The following is an 18,582-nucleotide window of genomic DNA, read 5'->3' as shown; positions in this document are numbered from 1 at the left end:
GCACGACTCAGGCGGCTCTGGTAAGCTATCAGAGGACCCCCAGTACCTCTTCAAGGGATGAAAAGGTGGCGGGTTTTACAGCACACACCTCGGTCTGGTAAGCCATCAGAGCACCCCCAGTACCTCTTCAAGGGATGAAAAGGTGGCAGGTTTTACAGCACACACCTCGGTCTGGTAAGCCATCAGAGCACCCCCAGTACCTCTTCAAGGGATGAAAAGGTGGCGGGTTTTACAGCACACACCTCGGTCTGTGGACACACTGATGCAGACATGGACAGCTGAACCTCACAGAATTTCTGACCTCTGGTACAAGGAAGCTGAAAACTTCTCAGAACAATAACCAAGAAAGCTCAAGTAACAGCCTTGGGTCACTCTCCCCCCCCCTCGTCAGGGTCTCTAAGGGTCAGCAAATGACCATCCCCAGCCTGGTGAAGTGACAGGAGGTGGGGGACCGCCTACCCTTGCCCCCAACAGATACAGGGAGAACATCTCTGCCGCCACCCCAACCCTCTCCATTGTAACTGGAGGCTCACATAGATCTGTGACATCCTCCTGCTTTGTAATATTAGAATTAAAAAGCAAACAGCTCAGAACATTTCGTCAACCACTTACTGTGTGCCAGGGACATACATTCCTTTCCTAATGTTCCCAATCAGCTGTCCAAGCATCAGTCCATCCTACAACTGAGGAACCTGGAAAGTTAGCATCACTGATACCTGTGGGACTTAGCAGACAAGGCAAGATGAATGCATGGAATACATTTCTGATGACACACAAAAAAACACCAGAAAAATTACCACAGAATCTAATCCAAAAACAAACAGGTCCACCTAAAATAGGTGAATTTCATTTTCTAAAGCATGACATGGAAACATCAGAAAAGCCTGTGCTTGGTTCTTTAAAGAAATTAGCCATTCCTTTACTTGCCAAGGTCTTTACTTTTTCACTCGAGTTGATTTTAAAAATCATTCAAAAAATAGCTGTCAAAAGTTTCCAATCCATTCCTTGGTGGTAAACCAGTAAAAAAAAAAACTTCTGGAAGTCGCAACAGTTCCAAACTATTAATTTATAAAAATAATAAAACATTTATCAATATGAAAAAAGGTCAGGGGTCACTCTCATCAACATCCTTATCAGGGTCCTGCTCAGCAGCTTCCTTCTCCTGCTGCTGTTTCTTCCAAAGCTTGGCCATGGCCAGCAGCTTGAGGTTGGGTTGGTTGGCAGCATCTTCTGGAAAGATGTAATCGTAGTATTCTTCCCAGCCTGCATCAGACTGCAGAAATAAAACAATAGGGTAAGCAAGCCAGGGCTGAAACACTGGATTCCAGTTCAAGTGGAGGATCTTACTGGGGAACCCACACTCTGAACTCAGCTTATCTTCATTTACAAGACATCAAAAGGAACCCCAGGGCAGAAAATGCTTTAACAAAATCTAAGCAAATCTCTCCACAGTCAGTTAAAGATACTCAGTCTCATTTTCATCTCATGGACTTAAGGCACATATAATGTTTATCTAGCAGCAATAGCCACAAAATCTGTGATTATTCTGGCTCCTGCCTTCACACCCACCCTCACTTGCAAATGACCCCTGAATTCATTTCTCAAATACTGTTACTGGTTCCGCTCTAGTGCCAGCTTGCACCATTCACTTGTCCAGCTTTACAAAGCACTCTCTCGGCAGGCCTTCCTTCAGCCTGAGTCCCTCAAACCAATTTGACTGAGATGCCAGTAATCTGGTCACGTTGTCTCAGGCACAAAAGCCATCACTGCCTGCCACCAAATCTCTACCTACAGCTATAAAGGTGTCTCTGAATTAGCGCCCATCTGAAGGCATCACTGCCACCATATACCCTCCCACTAACGCTCTGGTTCCTAGGCTCCACCATCTCCAAGCAGTCTTCCATTCTCCACCCAAAGCTGGCCCATGCACCCTGCCCTGGCTGTCTGCTTTTGTCTGACTGGTCACATGCCACTTCAAAGGATCAATCTCAAAGACAACGTGTCTACTTGTTTGCCTAGTTCCAAAGGCTCTTACCCCATCATCAGTCTGGACCTTTCTTCTCTTCTTGACCTTCTCTGGCATGAGTTTGTCTACTCTTTCCTTATCTGCTACAGTTCCAAATTCATCCTCAAACTTCCGCCAAGAGTCCAGCAGCATAAGTCTCTCTTCTTTTTCTTCACAATTCCGCATGGTCTTGTTAGCCTCTTCATAAATTTGTCTGCATTTAGTCAAACTTCCTTCTTTTCCTGAAGACAACTCAAACTGAGCAAAACTGATCCATACCTTTAAATAAATACATGGAGCTGAATTAAATACACTAGTGGTACAATGTGCTAATACCACTAAAATCAACTTCTGGTTCAAGGTAACTAAGCCTTTTCATCTCCAACGTTCCACAGAATATGAAATTGAAAACACTGTTGTGAATTGTTGTTGATGTTACGTTGTGGCCTTTAATTCATTGGGATGATATTCTGCCAGCCCTGCCTTCAGACCAGAGATGGTCTCCTCAAGAAACCATTGAATTTATCTGGACAATAAGATGCTGGACTCTGTGCCTGGTATATGCTTGCAATGAAAGAATCTTGACTGAATTTGAACTATAATACTGCAACAAGGTGGAGGAATCCACCATGGGGGAGGATATGGAGAGGGGTGGGAGGAATCCCAGAGCCTATGAAATGGCGTCTCATAATGCAATGTAATTAATATAAAATAAATAAATTTAAAAAAAATTTGAAAACATTCAACATAAAATACTAAAGCAGTCTGCTTCTAGCAGTAATCAGGTGTTTGACCTGATCTTAAAATCATGAAGAGCTTAACTTTTTCCAACCCTGTGATATCCAAGTGATTTACACACAGTGAAAACAGTGTTTGCTTCGCATGACAAAGGCTTCTGTAGGACTTTCTTGAAAAGCAAAAAAAAAAAAAAAAAAAAATCATTTGAAACAACAACAACAAAAGACTACGGGCTCAAGCAAAAGTCAGAGCTTACTCTGGAAATCACATACCTTGACGTGCTGTGTCCTTTGAAGCAACTGTCGGTAAAGATTTCGTGTTCTTTCAGTTTCTTCCTGCTCAATTTCAAAATCAATATATGACTTCCACAGCACCTAAGAAACAGGACAAGTCAGTCTTGTCGCCTGCAGAGAAATATGCCCCCATCCAATATACAGCGTAATCATCATCCTACCCTAAACCCACAAACATTCAACTTTCAATAAACAATTGACATACCACATATAAATACAGGTATTTACATGTTGGCTAAAAACTGGCTAGAAGTTCACATTATAGGAAAAAAGGCCTGGAAGTTCCAGAACTTCTTTGCGAGTTTTTCAAATGTGCAACTTATTAAGAGAGCTGAGCCCAGAGTCTCCAGGCAGTCCCATGACCCTGCCACATGCAACTGAACAGCGAGGAAAAGGGATAGTTTCAACAATATGAAAAAGCATTCGCTGAACAGCTGCCCATCTGCTAGGTGTAACCTGTCAGGGCCTAAAAATCAGTAAGCCAGGGCCTGGGCACCTGGCAGTTGTTTGCAGGGTGGTGGGGGAAGCAGAGTCAACACATGGAACCAGCAATACAGAAAACCCTGCACTAATGCAGTGAGAGTGGCCCAGGCCATTAAACACAGTCATGGGTCATTTCTACCCAATATGTACAAAAAGCCAGGGTGGGGCCCGGCGGCGTGGCCTAGTGGCCAAAGTCCTCACCTTGAACGCCCCAGGATCCTATATGGGCGCCTGTTCTAATCCCGGCAGCTCCACTTCCCATCCAGCTCCCCTGCTTGTGGCCTGGGAAAGCAGTCGAGGATGGCCCAAAGCCTTGGGACCCTGCACCCGCGTGGGAGACCCAGAAGAGGTTCCTGGTTCCCAGCTTTGGATCGGCACAGCACTAGCCGCTGCGGCTCACTTGGGGAGTGAATCATTGGACGGAAGACCTTCCTCTCTGTCTCTCCCCCTCTCTGTATATCTGACTTTGTAATAAAAATAAATAAATCTTTAAAAAAAAAAAGACAAAATAAAAAAAAACAAAACAAACAAACAAAAAGCCAGGGTGAGTTCTGAGACATTCAAACCAGTCCTTGATGTGGTTTGGTGCCACCTGGTGGTTTAAACTCTACTGCTAAAGGCAGGTCAGGACTTCAATTTGTACAAGCTGATCTAAGTGGAGCCTCTTGGGCAAAAGTACCAGGAGAACCCCCACCTCCACCTGTAGTCCTCCATGGGGGGTTGTTTAGCCTTCACTCTCCTATCATAGCCGTCCAAGATTGAGAAAGGGAGGAAGACAGCAAAGCCCCAGCCTATTACATCCCAGTGTTCTTGGCTGCTGCCGCACTCCAGTACCTGACCACAGGGCCATCCCCACAGTCAGCCTTTCTACCCTACAAACACAAATCCTGAGTAGAACTCAGGTTCGTTAGGTCATCTTTTATTCTACAATGTATGTTCATTCAGAGTAATTCTGGAGGAGTACTGTGAACAACTCCAAGTGAGATCCTCACCTCTGGCATATCCAAGCGTGGCTGGCTGATGGCTAATTCGTAGATTGCCCGGGCTCTGTCAATATCACCAAGAATTGTCTCTAATTCTGCAAATTTAATCCAGGAAGTACAATTTTCAGGTCCAAATTCCAGAAACTTTTCGTAAAGCTTCCGGCATCTGTCAAATTCTCGAAGCTGCAGTTCCAATTCTATGTAACCTTTAAATAATTTGTTCTTTGGACATTTGCCTATGGAAGTCCCCTGGAAGAGAGAATGAGCAGACCACCATGATACCGCAGTGGGCTCCACTTGTGCAGGTCTCGGCCAGCCTGTTCTAGAGGTACATGCTGCTGAGGCAGAGCACAGCAGGGCCAACATGGAAACCAACCCTCCAGCCCCCAACAAACGGCATCTTCACAAAAGGCGACAGGAAGGCCCTCGGGCTTCTTTAGCTACACAGTGGCCTTGCCGATTAGTTCCTTTTCAGCAAGAGGCGATGTTCTAGAGAGCTCTGTGGACTTCAATTTTCAGGATCCCTTAGAAATGTGATTCAGATGTACAATATCTCCTCTACATGAACAAGTACCCAAAGAAGGAAGGCTGCCTTGTTGCCCACTGCCAGGGTGAGAACAAGGAAGGGATAGCTGCTTTTAAACATAGTATTCAGGGCCCGGCGACGTGGCCTAGCGGCTAAAGTCCTCGCCTTGAAAGCCCTGGGATCCCATATGGGCGCCGGTTCTAATCCCGGCAGCTCCACTTCCCATCCAGCTCCCTGCTTGTGGCCTGGGAAAGCAGTTGAGGACGGCCCAATGCATTGGGACACTGCACCCGCGTGGGAGACCCGGAGGAGGTTCCAGGTTCCCGGCATCGGATCGGCGTGCACCAGCCTGTTGCGGCTCACTTGGGGAGTGAATCATCGGACGGAAGATCTTCCTCTCTGTCTCTCCTCCTCTGTGTATATCTGACTGTAATAAAAATAAATCTTTAAAAAACAAAAAACAAACAAACAAAAAACATAGTATTCAATTCTACAACAAACTTCATTTAATAAAAACAGAACTTTGCACAGGATCAGACTACTGACTTCTAGTCAGAGGGAAGATGGAGTAAGTGCTAAGTTTCCAATGCTGACGAGAGGTACAGAAATATTCTTATCGTTAAGCATGTTTCAAAGCCACCCACTTTCTAACATTACAGACTTAAACATACTGTGTAACTGTTGCTTTAAAAACTGTGCAACTTTAAAGGGCTCATTGGAATTTCTTATGAGGCACCATGATCCCTTCTGTACTTACCAAAGCTCTTCTGGCAAAAGGTAAATTTTTCTGTCTGATTTCAAACTGTGCGTAATACAACCACATTTTGGCAAATGTGAACTAAAACACAAAAGCACAAAAAATATTTGAGTCTCATTTCAATTTAATTCAACTCAAATTAACTGAAGGTTAATGGCAGTCAAATACCCTTAAAATTTCTGTGTGAAGAGGCATCTATTTTGTCTGTTTACAAGCAAAAGTGACCATTTTTCACTCAAGTTAAGGCAAATCTCTCGTGATCCAGACACTTCATCATACTTTATAAACCTCTTGTTAGGACAGGCTTTGTCGGGCCCGGCGCGGTGGCCTAGCAGCTAAAGTCCTCACCTTGAATGTGCCGGGGATCCCATATGGGCGCCGGTTCTAATCCCAGTAGCCCTGCTTCCTATTCAGCTTCCTGCTTGTGGCCTGGGAAAGCAGTCGAGGACGCCCAAAGCCTTGGGACCCTGCACCCGTGTGGGAGACCCAGAAGAGCTCCTGGCTCCTGGCTTCGGATTAGTGCAGTACCGGCCATTATCAGTTGGGGAGTGAATCATCGGATGGAAGATCTTCCTCTCTGTCTCTCCTTCTCTCTATATATCTGACTTGGCAATAAAATTAAATAAGTCTTTCAAAAAAACAAAAAACAGGCTTTGTTGGGCCCAGCACAGTAGCCTAACAGCTAAAGTCCTCGCCTTGCACACGCTGGGATCCCATATGGGCACCAGTTCTAATCCTGGCAGCCCTACTTGGAAGCTCCTGGCTTTGGATCAGTTCAGCTCTGGCCGTTTCGGTCACTTGGGGAGTGAATCAGTGAATGGAAGATCTTTCCCTCTGTCCCTCCTCCTCTCTCTATATTTCCAATAAAAAAGTAAATAATCTTAAAAAAAAGAAGAAGAAAAGAAAGGAAAAAAATAAAAAAAGAACAGGTTTGGCTCTGTGGGCACACTTTTAAGACGACAGAATATCCTACCTCTTCCAGAAGATAATCTGACTAAAATTTCTACTGAAGGAGTTTCCTGTGCCAGGAGTCACGCAGTGACCTGTGATCCATAGGCAGAACGGGCATGTATCCAGGTGTGAACACTTTTCTTGAAGAGATATCTGGCTTGTCTCCCACACAAGCTGTGTACTCTCTGCGTAACTATCTTCCTCCTCCTACTCTGTCTATTCAACACCCCCAGTCTCCTCTGAGTTTCTACATGAATCTCTGTCACTCACTGCAGACTGTCAGAGGCAAGGAACCGGTCTCATTCTTACCACTTCCCAAACTGATCTGGTAGGAACTGAACACTTTCGAGCAAACATACCTTCTTATGAGGAATTAGTTCCAAAGAGGCTTGATACACCTGTCTTGTCCTCTCGGGATCCTGTTTCAGGGTAACAAATTTTAAAATTCATTGACGTCTGTTGCCAACTCTAATCTTGCTAGTTATAGTAAAAAAGGACACTCCAACACTGAATGTAATCCTAAGTTGCTATTTTCAAGCTCTTGACGACACTTATGATCAAAAGTATGACTATCTTTGGCCATGAAAGAACTGTTTTCATTTAAGAATCACAATCAGGGGCTGGCATTGCGGCATCCAGGTAACCCACAAACTGCAAAACCAGCATCCCCCAGAGACACCTGCAAGTCCTGGCTTCTCCACTGCTGATCCAGCTCCCTGCTAAAGCTACAAGAAAGCAGTGGAGGGTGGCCGAAGTGCTTGGGTCCTGCACCAATGTGGGAGACCCAGATGAAGCTCCTGGCTCTGGCCTCACTCAGCCCTGGCCACTCTCCCCATCTGAGGAATGAATGACCATACGGAGGAGATTCTCTAACTCTGGCTTTCAAATAAAATAAATAAATCTTAAAAAAAAAAAAACCACACAGCATACAGTCATCAAACATAAAGCACACCTTTGGAGAAAGTTTTTACCTGCTAGCAGATACAGAGAGACTGTGTGGTCTCAGTTCAACAATGCAAAGTTAATCTTTCCCTGTCAAGTCACACTGATCAAGTTCTAAAAATGCCATGTGACTTTCACTAAAATAAAAACTGTACAATCTGGCCAGGATCCCTGGTTTTTGGAAAAACCCAGGCAGCTATGTGGACCAACGTCCGTATCACTGCCTCAAGTTCCAAGTGGTTCCTTGCTCCTCAAGGTGTAAGAGATATAACAAAATGCACTTCACCTTTGTTCTCAACAGGCATAAGTTTCAATGTTTCTCTATGGCTGGACAGAGGCTTGTAAAAGAATTTAAAACTAAATCATTTCCAGGATTCCAGGTATTAGCTAGTACCCACAACAGGCAAGCTAGAGCAGCGGGTGATGAAACCATTAACAGCGGACAAGTAACACCAGTGCTGTTCACCTTTGCCTCCAACTCCTCGTAGAGGGCGTAGTTGATCCACAGGTAGATGTAGCGCTTCCAGTGCCTCTTCTCCTGAATGGGCGGCACGTTGGCAATGGCTCTCTCGTAGACCTCCCGCACAGTGTCAGCTTCCGCATCACTTTCCACCAAGCGCAAGTAGTCAAACCATGCGTCATAATTGTGTGGATTAGCCTAGGCAGAAGACCTGATCAGTGAGTCAAGAGTACACTTGCTAGCCTATGGGGAGGCAGTAGACCGACTTCGACATTTTGGCATTTCCCTGTCTTAAAACAAAACAAACCAAACCATTCTTGCAATTGTATGAATAGAAAGGAATATAGAGCACAGATGACTGGCAATGTGTCCCACACCAAGGCAGCCTACGGTCCTCGGTCCCCAGAAAATGAATTAGATGTCCATCCTCAAAATGTGCTTTCTTCTATATGAGACTACGTAGCATGTCTGTAATACAGTTACTTTGGGATTCTATGATGCTTATGACTGGGAAAGGCACCTTTTCAATCAACAGTCAATTTATAGTATCCTGAACATAGCTTGCTGGCCTACGACCCTTCCTAACGCCAAACTTGGTCCTCAATCCTAGAGTCCTTTGCTCACATACCTTAATCAACTTGATAAGCAAAACAATTTTAAACACACAGAAAAAGAAAAGAAAATGCTACAATCAATGAAATCAAAACACTACATACCAATAAAATGGAACAGAACCACATGCACCATACATCTTTCACTCAGGCACCTGAGAGAACAGGCGACACACACGACAGGTTTTCTGGATCCACCTGACTCTTCTTTCACAAGATGAACGCAGCAGCCAGATTACTTTGATTCAAGTTTCATGGCATGCAGTCAGCAATCACCAGAGTGACTTTCAACACCTGAATGCCTGATTTTGCTTGCCTTTGCTTAGCAGCCTCATTTGTGCCCATATGTCTTCCAATAGCTGCCCGTTTATCATACTCATCAAGACAGTCCTCACTGGTAACCCTAACTTGCTATTATCCGTGCCACTGCCATGTTAATCAGCACATCTTTGTTAATCGTAGTCTTAATCACCCACACCAGCACTCACCTTCACCTCTTCTTCATACTGGAATCTCCGTTTGCTCACAATGATATCTTCAATTCCACGTCTGTCACCAAACTTCTTCTCAAAGATGGTGTAATTTTTGAAGAGCTCTTGGGCCTCCTGCTTTGAAATTCTATCCAGGGCATACTTGTAGATCACACGCACTCGTTCAAACTGGAAGTAGACAGATTACCTCTAACACACTGTTCTCATCCTAGTCACCAACTATACAGTGTTATGGTGGCATAAAACGATACTTAACGGTCAGACTGGGAGACCTCAATATGTCTACAATAAAGACTTCTCTGCTTGTTGAAGGTCTCTCGGTTAACATGGACTGAAGCTGTTTGGAGCTCCACACTGAACACAGTTACCTGTTGTGGCCGGTTGGCTAGCCACTGCACCGCTCAACCTCAAGGCCCCAGTCTGAGCTGCCCTTCTCTGCTGACCCTCAGTCTTGGCCCTTGCCGGCTTATCAATCTCAGCAGGCAGTGCCTACAAACACATGTGCTCACACTAGACATCCCAGGGGTCCGCCTTTGCTCCCTCTCCTCTCCTCATTCACATGTCCAATCCCTCAACAAGCTCTGCTACTTCCACCTCTTTAACACATCCCTCCTCTACATCTGCCCAGCGCTCTCCACTCTTAACCATTTCCAAAGTCTCTGTATTGGTCTCCCCTAGAAAAATCAGGCAGAGGCTAAGATATATATGAGAGCTGGCCACTGGGCCCACTGATGCTTGGGACACTGCTATCAAGGTCAGAGTGCCCACACTCAAGCCAGGCTTCACTTCCAACTCCAGCCTCCTGGTAACGCACACCCTGGGAGGCAACAGGGGACGGCTCAAGCACTTGGCTTCCTGCCACCCATGCAGGAAACCTATACCGAATTCCCAGCTCTTGGCTTTGTCCTAACCCAGCTCAGCCCTAGTTCTCTGCAGTCTGGGAATGAACCAGTAGATGGGAGACCACTCTTTGCCTTTCCAGTAAAAAAAAGTAAAACAAATTAAGAACTGTAAAGAGATACAGCACAGTACAGCGCTGGGTAAAGTCACTGCCTGTTACCTTGGCATCCCATATGGGGACCGGTTGGAGTCTAGGCTGCACCACTTCCAATCTAGCTTGTTCCCTGCTACTGGGCTTGGAAAAGTAGCAGGAAGATGGACCAAGTTCTTGGACCTGTGCACCCATTTGGGAGACCCAGAAGCAGCTTCTGGCCAGCTCAACTACAGCTGTTACGGACATCCGGGGAGTGAACTAGTGGACTGAAGATCTTTACCCCTGTATCTCCTTCAATAAAAATAAATTTAAAAAAGAAAAAAAGGTTACCTGTTTCAATTCTGTATTATTTGAGGTACTTGAAAGGATTATTTTCCATATAGCAATGAAAGAAAAAAACGGACTTGTTCCTAGGGCTTTTTATTACTTTGTTTTTTCCCATTCTAAATTCTGTTCTCTGCTCTGAGGACTTTCAGCTTTTTGTTTGCTAGGTTTGTTACCTGTAAAACCTTTTAATCACAGGATGCCAAATGAACAACTCTCCACTTACAGACATTCGTATTTAAAGGCTAGATTTTGAGACAAGCCCAACAAAATTAACAGCTATGACACACTTTTTAACAGCTCAGCTTATGAATATAGTTTAGCCACACACACATGCTGTGTTCTGTGAATAGCTGTATTTTTTATTTTCAGATCATCTGTATAAGGAATAGAAATGAACAAGATGAAATCTTTTCTAAACTGTTTCACAATATAATTGAATTTTCTAAGTAAACTTACTTCTTTCTGGTTTTCTTCAAACTTGGCAAAGGCAACATACAGGTGTTCATCCATATGCTCATCTCCAAAGAACTCAACAGCCCGCTCATACACTTTCCGAGCATGGGCAAAATAAGCATGTTTCTCTTCAAAGCGGGCATACTTAATCCAATTCTTAACATCAGGGTGCACAAGGACAAGTGGAAGAGAATTAAGGAAATACTAGGCAAGGTAACATGACTTCAAACAAACAAGGGCAGGTGACTGGCCTATTAGGATGCTGGTTTCAACGTACACGTCCTATTTTGGCAAGCCTGGGGTCAAGACCTGCCTCCGGCTCCTGACTACCTGCAGGCAGCAGTGACGGCTCACATAACTGGGTCCCTGCCACCCAAGTGGGAGTCCTAGAATGAGTTCCTGGCTTCCAGCAGAAGCTTAGCCAGCTGCAGCTACCACAGATGGAATAAAGAACCTCCAGGTGGCAGGAGGCTGGCTTCCAGAGTGACCACACACAGCAACACCCTGCCAGGACAGTTTCAGTGTGTGACTGCTATTGTGATCATGGCACAGGTTGGAAGGCTCCGAGAGGATGGCCAAGCCTTCCTCACAGAGAAACCAGGAACGCAGACAAGCAGAGTCACTGTGTGGGTGTCTGGCTGGCTGATGAGCAGGTTCCTGGCCATGACAAGAGGTGGACCCATGGATGAATGCACCTGGTCCAAGGGGGGTGGCTCTGTGCATGAATCTCGGCTGTTCTAGATGGCTCAGAATGACATTCTGTATACCCTGAGTGGAGGACGTTACTGGAAGGGAAACACAGGAGAAAAGAGTAGTAGGAAGAAGACATCAGGAGAAACTGGACAAAGGGGAGAAGGGAGGAAAGCTGGCCGAGGGTCCAGGGATGAAGTTCTGACCTTGGGTTCCTTCCCCAAGACACTCCACTAATGGCCTGTGGATAGGAGCTCTTATCACTTTGCCTCTCAAATAAAAACCCAAATACCAACTCAAATTAGAACCACGTGGGTGATGCAACAGAAACAAGGGTGCCACAGAACCTCTTCCAGCATTCAGCCAAGATAGTGGTGAGAATCAACAAGGGTTTGGAGTCAAAAACAACAACAATAAAAAACCCAAAACAAACAAACAAACAAAAAAAAAACCCCTTAGCCAAGGCCACCAGCCATAACATGTCTCTTTTTTTTTTTTTTACATCTGTAAATAGGGAAAAATATCAACCTCACTAAATTATCAGCAGTTTTAAATGGGAAAACATATGTACAACCTTTAGTATAGTTTCTGGACAAATAAATGTGGTCATAAGATGGCACCTATTAATATTGTTGAGTATGTAATATAATATTTGAACTATTGGGACACTGTTACAGCACAGCTCTACGTGCAATGCTGGCATCCTGTATAAGAATTATTTACAGTCCTGGGAGCTCCTTTTTTTTTTTTAAAAAAAATTTGAAAGTTACAGGGAGAAGGAAACAAAGAAGTTCCATTCACTGGTTCACAGAGCAGTAATAGCTGCAGCTGGGCCAATTTGAAGTCAGGAGCCAGGAACTTCCTCTGGGCCCACCGGACGCTGCAGAAGCACAAGCATTTAGGCCATCCTTCACTGCTCTTCCAGGCACTCAGCAGGGAGCTGGTTCAGAGGCGGAGTGGCCAGGACTTGAACCCACACCCACACAGGATGCTAGTGCTACAGGCAGAGGCTTAAGTTGCTGTCCCATAGGTGCTCCCCACTAATGTGCCTTGGAAAGCAGCAGATGGCCCAGGTGCTTGGGTCTCTGCACCCACTTGGGAAATCCCTGGCTTCAGCATGGCCCAGCTTTGGCCAATGTGGTCACTTGGGAAGTGAACCAGTGGATGAAAATCTCTGTCCCTCTTCCTCTATGACTGTTTCAAACAAATAAATCTTTTGAAAGCAAACACACACTGCTAAGTATAGCCAAAGGAGAATGTTTTAAACTGCCCCTTGATCTATTTAATAGGTCCTATTTCTAATCCATCTCCAAGGAATCACACACAGAGCACTTGTCCTGAAGCTGCTCCCACAGGTCACTGTGCCAGCCCCACCACTGCCTGGGAGGCTGTGGGCAAGCAACTGAACTTCAGGACCACCCTCACCTGTACAAGTTTCTGCATTAAGACGTGTCATGAGGTCTCAATGACAGCATTTGTACAGTGCTCAGCCCATGCCTGGCTTATATGTAACAGCTGCTTAAACCCTTTCATCAGACTGATAATCAAGTAAGTAGTCATGACTACAACAAGAACACTGCCTAATCAAGCTGTTTCTCACCGTGAAGTTATATTCCACAGTCCCTGCAGACGCTCCATTTTTGCAAACAGAACAGATGTTCCGGGGGAAATGTGATGCATACATATTTCTCGAAGACTAATAAATCCCAAACACAGCTCATCCTGGCAGACTGTATTCATGATAATCTACAGAAGATGTGGTGCAGAAGCATTACGTGACAGATCTATGTGATGGACCTAGGTCACCCGAGTGGGAATTCAAATCCTGCCCCACTGGCTCCCAAGTAGCAGCTGCTGGCTCCGTCCAGCACTGGGTCCTCCTGTCTCACTCCTGGGCATAGCCACGAGCCCACGAGCAGGCAGGTGGGTTTGGTTTCTGGCCTTCAGCTCAGAATATGCCCACCGGAAGACTCTAGTTTTTCACCCCTTTATGTTCACAAATGTGCTCCAATTACTAATGCTGGGTTTAGTAAGCTTATAAATTCATAAACATGAAATCTGTGAAATGAGAACCAACTACTTCTGCCTCTGAAGGTGCCCTCACATGTATCATCTAATCTTTCTGAGCACTCTGCTGCTCCTTGTGGAGTTCGGGAGCTGAGTGGCTCACTGGGCTCAGAGCTGGTGAACAGCCAGCCCTTGGACACACGCCACTACAAACAGCGACTCACCTCAGAAAACACGGCTGGCCCCAGCAGCCAGGACCGTGGGGCATCATTTTCCACAGGGAACCTCAGAATTAGTCCTGAAATATAAATAATCAGGGTCTCACTGTGACAGACTCAATCACTCAGACCACTAAGGATTAACTTAAAGCTAAATTAATCGGGGTGCAGAAACTCTGAAATTCATGCATCTTCATAATCCGTATTTCCCATAACTTTCTGAAGACTTCCTGTTTTCCAGCCCATCAAGAACACTGTGTCCTGGCCACGATGACATCACCCAGGACAGCGGCACCCCGAGATCTCATCCAAAGGATATATCGCTCATAAATGGTGCGGGCCCGTTCTACCTCTTTGTATCTCAGCTCAAAGTTGATGTAGGAGTGCCAGGCTTGCTCCTCCGGCTGCCATTCCATCCAGCGTTCAAACACCTGCCGCGCCCCAGCAATGTTCCCCAGCATCTCCTCCATGTAGGTGTACTTGTACCTTCAACAGAATCACAATCTCTGACAATTTCTGGTTATGGCTTTACTAAACGGGAAGACTTAAGGATGCACCCTTCCTAAAGGTTAAGGTCAATTAGTATGTGTTCATATTGAAATATCAATTTGACGCACTGGAAGATCTTTTAAGTTGTCTACCTCAATTCAAAGCTTTTAGGTACAAATCACCGCGATCAACATCTCAGTCCTGATCACACTATGATTATGACTTAGTACCCATGAGACATTAAAAAGCATTTATGGGATGATTAATGAAAAAGCAGGATGTAACCTTAAACACAGGCAATACTTCTAAATTGTGTAAATGAAAAACACACTAAAACATGGGGCTTCTCTAGTGTCTAAGAGGCTGTCTGCATTAAGTTAGCACTTACCAGAACTGGTTGACTCGTGGCAGAGTTGTTATGGCCCGGTCCCAGATATTACGGGCATGATTAACCTGGCGATTCTTCATTTCCATTTCTGCATATTTCAGCCAGAGTGTAATATTTCGGTAGTCTACATCTAACGCACGCTCGTATATGGATCGAGCCCTGAGAAAGATTTGAACGCATCAAAAGCTGAACACGCAACATGTAGCAACTACCAACTGCAATGCCCTGCCATTTTAATGGGTGTTCCGTCAGCCACGTGTGGGACATTAAAAATGGAAGAGATGGGGTTCCCAAACACCTCCCAAAGTCTACAGAAAGATAAACACACATGTCACAGCAGAGCGCTGGGGAGGAAGCCAAGGGAAAGAAATCAAAATGTCTGGTGAATGAGCTTAGGGGCAGGTAGTCCAGTCTCTAGGAGAAGAAAGCTGCTGGGAAGGTGTGCACAGCACAGGCAGAACGAACAGGCAAGCTTCGTGGGAAACAGAAACGACGGGTTAAGGGGTGGTGATTCTACCCTCCATAGAGGGTACCAGGGCACAGAAAGGCTGCACAACAAGACGGGGCAGTTTCCGTCTTGGTCCCTGTTATCAGGTAGAACACTGCTAAACTTTCAAGACACAGAAAGCAGACAATCCTGATGCTGTAGCCAGAGTGCTCGCTGGAGGGAAGATCCACCCATCCAACCTGCACCTGCCACCTCTCCAAGGACTCCCCTACAACAATGTCCCTAAAGCCCCCTCAAGAGTTGGAGGATGCCACAAAGCAAGTTGGAAAATACTGCCAGAGTCATGCTTTCTTTTTCAGACTTATTTATCTGAAAGGTAGAGTTACAGAGAGACAGACCTTCCATTCTCTGGTTCAGCATCCAAATGGTTGTAACGGCTGGGGCTGGGCAACACCAAAGCCAGGAGCTTCCAGCTTCCTCCTGGTAGCAGAGGCCCAGGCACTCGGGCCACCTTCTGCCTTCCCAGGTGCATTAACAGGGAGCAGGATCAAAAGTGGAACAGCTGGGATTCAAGCCAGTGCTTATGCAAGCTGCCAGCGCCACAGGAGGTGGCTTAACCCACTGAGCAGAGGCACATTCGTTCACTTGGAATATAACCTTTTCTAACTATTTTTTAAAACTCCCAACTTACAACATCTTTATAATAAATCTTGGCAATTTTACCTTTGAATCTCTTTCAGACTCTCCTCCCATTGTGCGTATTTGATCCAGTTACTAATTACAGTCCTGTTTTTTCTTATGTTATCTTCGAAAGTCTGGAAGACGGCAAAAAGGATCAAATTAGAGGAAAATGCAGCACCTGTGCCTCCAAGGTGCACCTCCTTGTACTAACGAGGTCATTTGGTTCTTGTTTGGGAGAAATTACATACTAGAATCCTTGAGTAAGGTAACAGAAGGTCCTAACAACATATTTTAACTCCTACAACCAAACAGCTAGGCTGTGAGGAACTTCTGGTATTTTCCCCTCTGCTGCTAACACACTTTGTGCTTGCCTCTAATAAGGAAATGCTCATGAAGACAACTTTAACGGCAATGCTCTGGTTTTATGCTTTAGATTAATCTCACTTTCTAGTGCGAGGAGGTCAAATCAGACCCCAACCGTCTCATGATCCTGGAACAGGTCTTAACCCTCACTGTGGGAGGGAGCACACGAACAAGTGCAAAAGGCAGCTGGGCTAGGTATGCATCTCTGGCAGCTTTTCCACCTTTGGCTCAGCACCCAAACTACGTCTGATACATTTAACTGCTTTACTTCAGACGGACAGTTCATAGCACGTTTTGTATAGCTCGGTAACATTTATCTGTTAGCGAGAAAGCTAGAAACATCAACCTCATCTAGGCCATACAGCTTTACATCAATCAGAAACTTCAACTCTGATGTCTACATTTCTTTCTTTCTTTCTTTATTTATTATTTTTAATTCATTAATTACATTGTATTATGTGACACAGTTTCATAGGTACTTGGATTCTCCCCACCCCTACGTTTCTTAAAAAAATTATTTTTATTTGGACAGATTTTGCAGAGACAGAGAAGGTCTCCATCTGCTGGTTCACTCCCCAGATGGATGCAAGGGCCACAGCTCGACTGGTCAGAAAACAGGAGCTTCTCCTGGCTCTCCCAAGTGCGTGCAGCAGTCCAAGGATTTCTGCTGCGTTCCCGGGCCATAAGCAGGGAGCTGGGATTCAAATCAGCACACGTATGGGATGCTACATTCTGCACAGCTGAGACGCTGAGAGCAAGCACACTCACCTTCCTCTTCCTTAGCTTGTAATCGTTTAACTCTTCCTCATCGGTGATCTTCTGCTGCGGTGGCGGCGGGAGCAGCTCGAGCTCACGCTCCTTGGCTTCCCGGAGCAGCTGCTCCGCGGTGATCTGCACTTCCGCCGGCGCTTTGTTTTTGACCTTGTGAGAGAAAACATCCCCAGTTTAGGGAGACATTCTTCCACGCTCCCCCTCCTCCAAGCCCTACAGCAGACTCGTGTTCCCTCACCTCCAAGGCTGGATGGAGGGAAGTGCTGCTTCCTATCTCACAGACACCGGTGGACACAAAGCAACAGGTGACAGGCTCAGCTCAAGAGAAAAAGCAACGCTAATGCTGCCTTTTCAGGAGAGTAAAACGCTCATTTTATGCTTAGCAGACACTTTGCTTCAATTAGCATTACTACTCCCGCTGACCCAGTTCTGCATCTGAAAGAATGCTCTGGTTTTACACAGCATTTCAAATGAGCGGTAATGTTCACTGAGCTCCCACCTTTAAATGGTAAAGTTTTGGAGGTGTTAGAGTGGGGCTGTGCAACACAGTGACCATTAGGGCAAGGCGCCAAAATGAGACGGGCACTGGAGAGCAAAAATTATACCGGTTTGGATGATTTGCTATGAATGATAACAGACCTCATTAATTGTATACTGAAGTCATATTTTTGATATACCTAGTTAAATCAAGTTATATTAAAAAAGAAACCAATGCCACTTGTTTTTCCTGACTTTCTAATGCAGGTCAGAGAAAAATTTTAAATTGCCAACAGGTGCTACTGGGCTAAAGGCACTCCGTGCAAGCTGAGGGTCCGAATCGTAAGCAGCATTGTTCAACATGGCATGTGAAATACACACAGCTGGTCCTGAAGGAGCGTCCAGCCCAAGCACCCGGGGGGGGGGGAGCACACGCTACAAGCGTTGCTGTCTCTAAGGGTCCGGGGGGGGGGGAGGCACAAACGGGGGACAAGGACTACCCCAAAAGGCTCGGCACCCGTCTCGGATAATGAAGCGGTCTAATTCGCTTCAATAAGGCCCACGTGCTTTTAGTTCAAGCCTGTGTATTAAGCACCGCTCACGGCCCACGTCGAGGGTGTAGCTCCCTGACACCCTGACTTCACCACCAGGCAGAACCCAGGCTAAACCCAGGCCAGGACGACCGCAGTCGGACGCCTTGCCCCCCGAGACTCCGACACCGGCTCGCCCTGGAACGCGCAGGGAGACACACAGCTCCCCTCAAAATACCCTGGCGCGCCCCAAGCACCCCGAAGCGGCCCGGCCCTCCCCGCAGGCCCCCCTGCTACCCACGCCTACCTTGGCCACTTTAGGAATGCGCTGCTTTCCCGCCGCGGTGGACGCCGCCATGTCTGCAGCCTTCGGATGTCGGGAGCCCTGCTCCCCCCAGCAAATGCCAGAAATGGGTTCCCCAAGCCTCCCGGACACCACCAAGCTGCGGCCTCCACAACAAACAGGCGCCCGGAACAGGAACCGGAAGTCCCAGAGCAACCTGGGA

At 46.0% G+C, this 18,582-nt stretch overlaps 1 protein-coding gene across 1 annotated transcript; it reads right to left on the bottom strand.

The window, feature by feature from the left end:
* Nucleotides 1–987: 987 nt before the first annotated feature.
* On the bottom strand, nucleotides 988–18,566 carry CRNKL1 (crooked neck pre-mRNA splicing factor 1). Its single transcript, XM_012927175.2, has 14 exons — nucleotides 18,384–18,566; nucleotides 17,067–17,219; nucleotides 15,978–16,069; nucleotides 14,807–14,965; nucleotides 14,249–14,415; nucleotides 11,018–11,196; nucleotides 9,238–9,408; nucleotides 8,145–8,336; nucleotides 7,096–7,155; nucleotides 5,786–5,866; nucleotides 4,512–4,751; nucleotides 3,016–3,117; nucleotides 2,036–2,284; nucleotides 988–1,273 (listed from the first exon to the last, which is right to left on the bottom strand). The coding sequence occupies exons 1-14, from the start codon at nucleotides 18,432–18,434 to the stop codon at nucleotides 1,106–1,108; spliced, it is 2,064 nt and encodes a 687-aa protein (XP_012782629.2). The 5' UTR covers nucleotides 18,435–18,566; the 3' UTR covers nucleotides 988–1,105.
* Nucleotides 18,567–18,582: the final 16 nt, after the last annotated feature.

Source organism: Ochotona princeps, chromosome 22, assembly GCF_030435755.1.
Source record: "Ochotona princeps isolate mOchPri1 chromosome 22, mOchPri1.hap1, whole genome shotgun sequence".
Classification (NCBI taxonomy): domain Eukaryota; kingdom Metazoa; phylum Chordata; class Mammalia; order Lagomorpha; family Ochotonidae; genus Ochotona; species Ochotona princeps.
Note: the sequence above shows the minus strand (reverse complement) of the source record. Positions and strands in the feature narration are given on the sequence as shown.

Bases quoted from the DNA above. Each gene is read 5' to 3' on its own strand.
- CRNKL1 (XM_012927175.2), bottom strand. From the start codon at position 18,434: ATGGCGGCGTCCACCGCGGCGGGAAAGCAGCGCATTCCTAAAGTGGCC. The intron at 17,220-18,383 runs GTAGGCGTGGGT...TTCTCTCACAAG, and splicing joins GCATTCCTAAAGTGGCCAAG to GTCAAAAACAAAGCGCCGGC. The intron at 14,966-15,977 runs GTAAAATTGCCA...AATCTTTCTCAG, and splicing joins AGTCTGAAAGAGATTCAAAG to GGCTCGATCCATATACGAGC.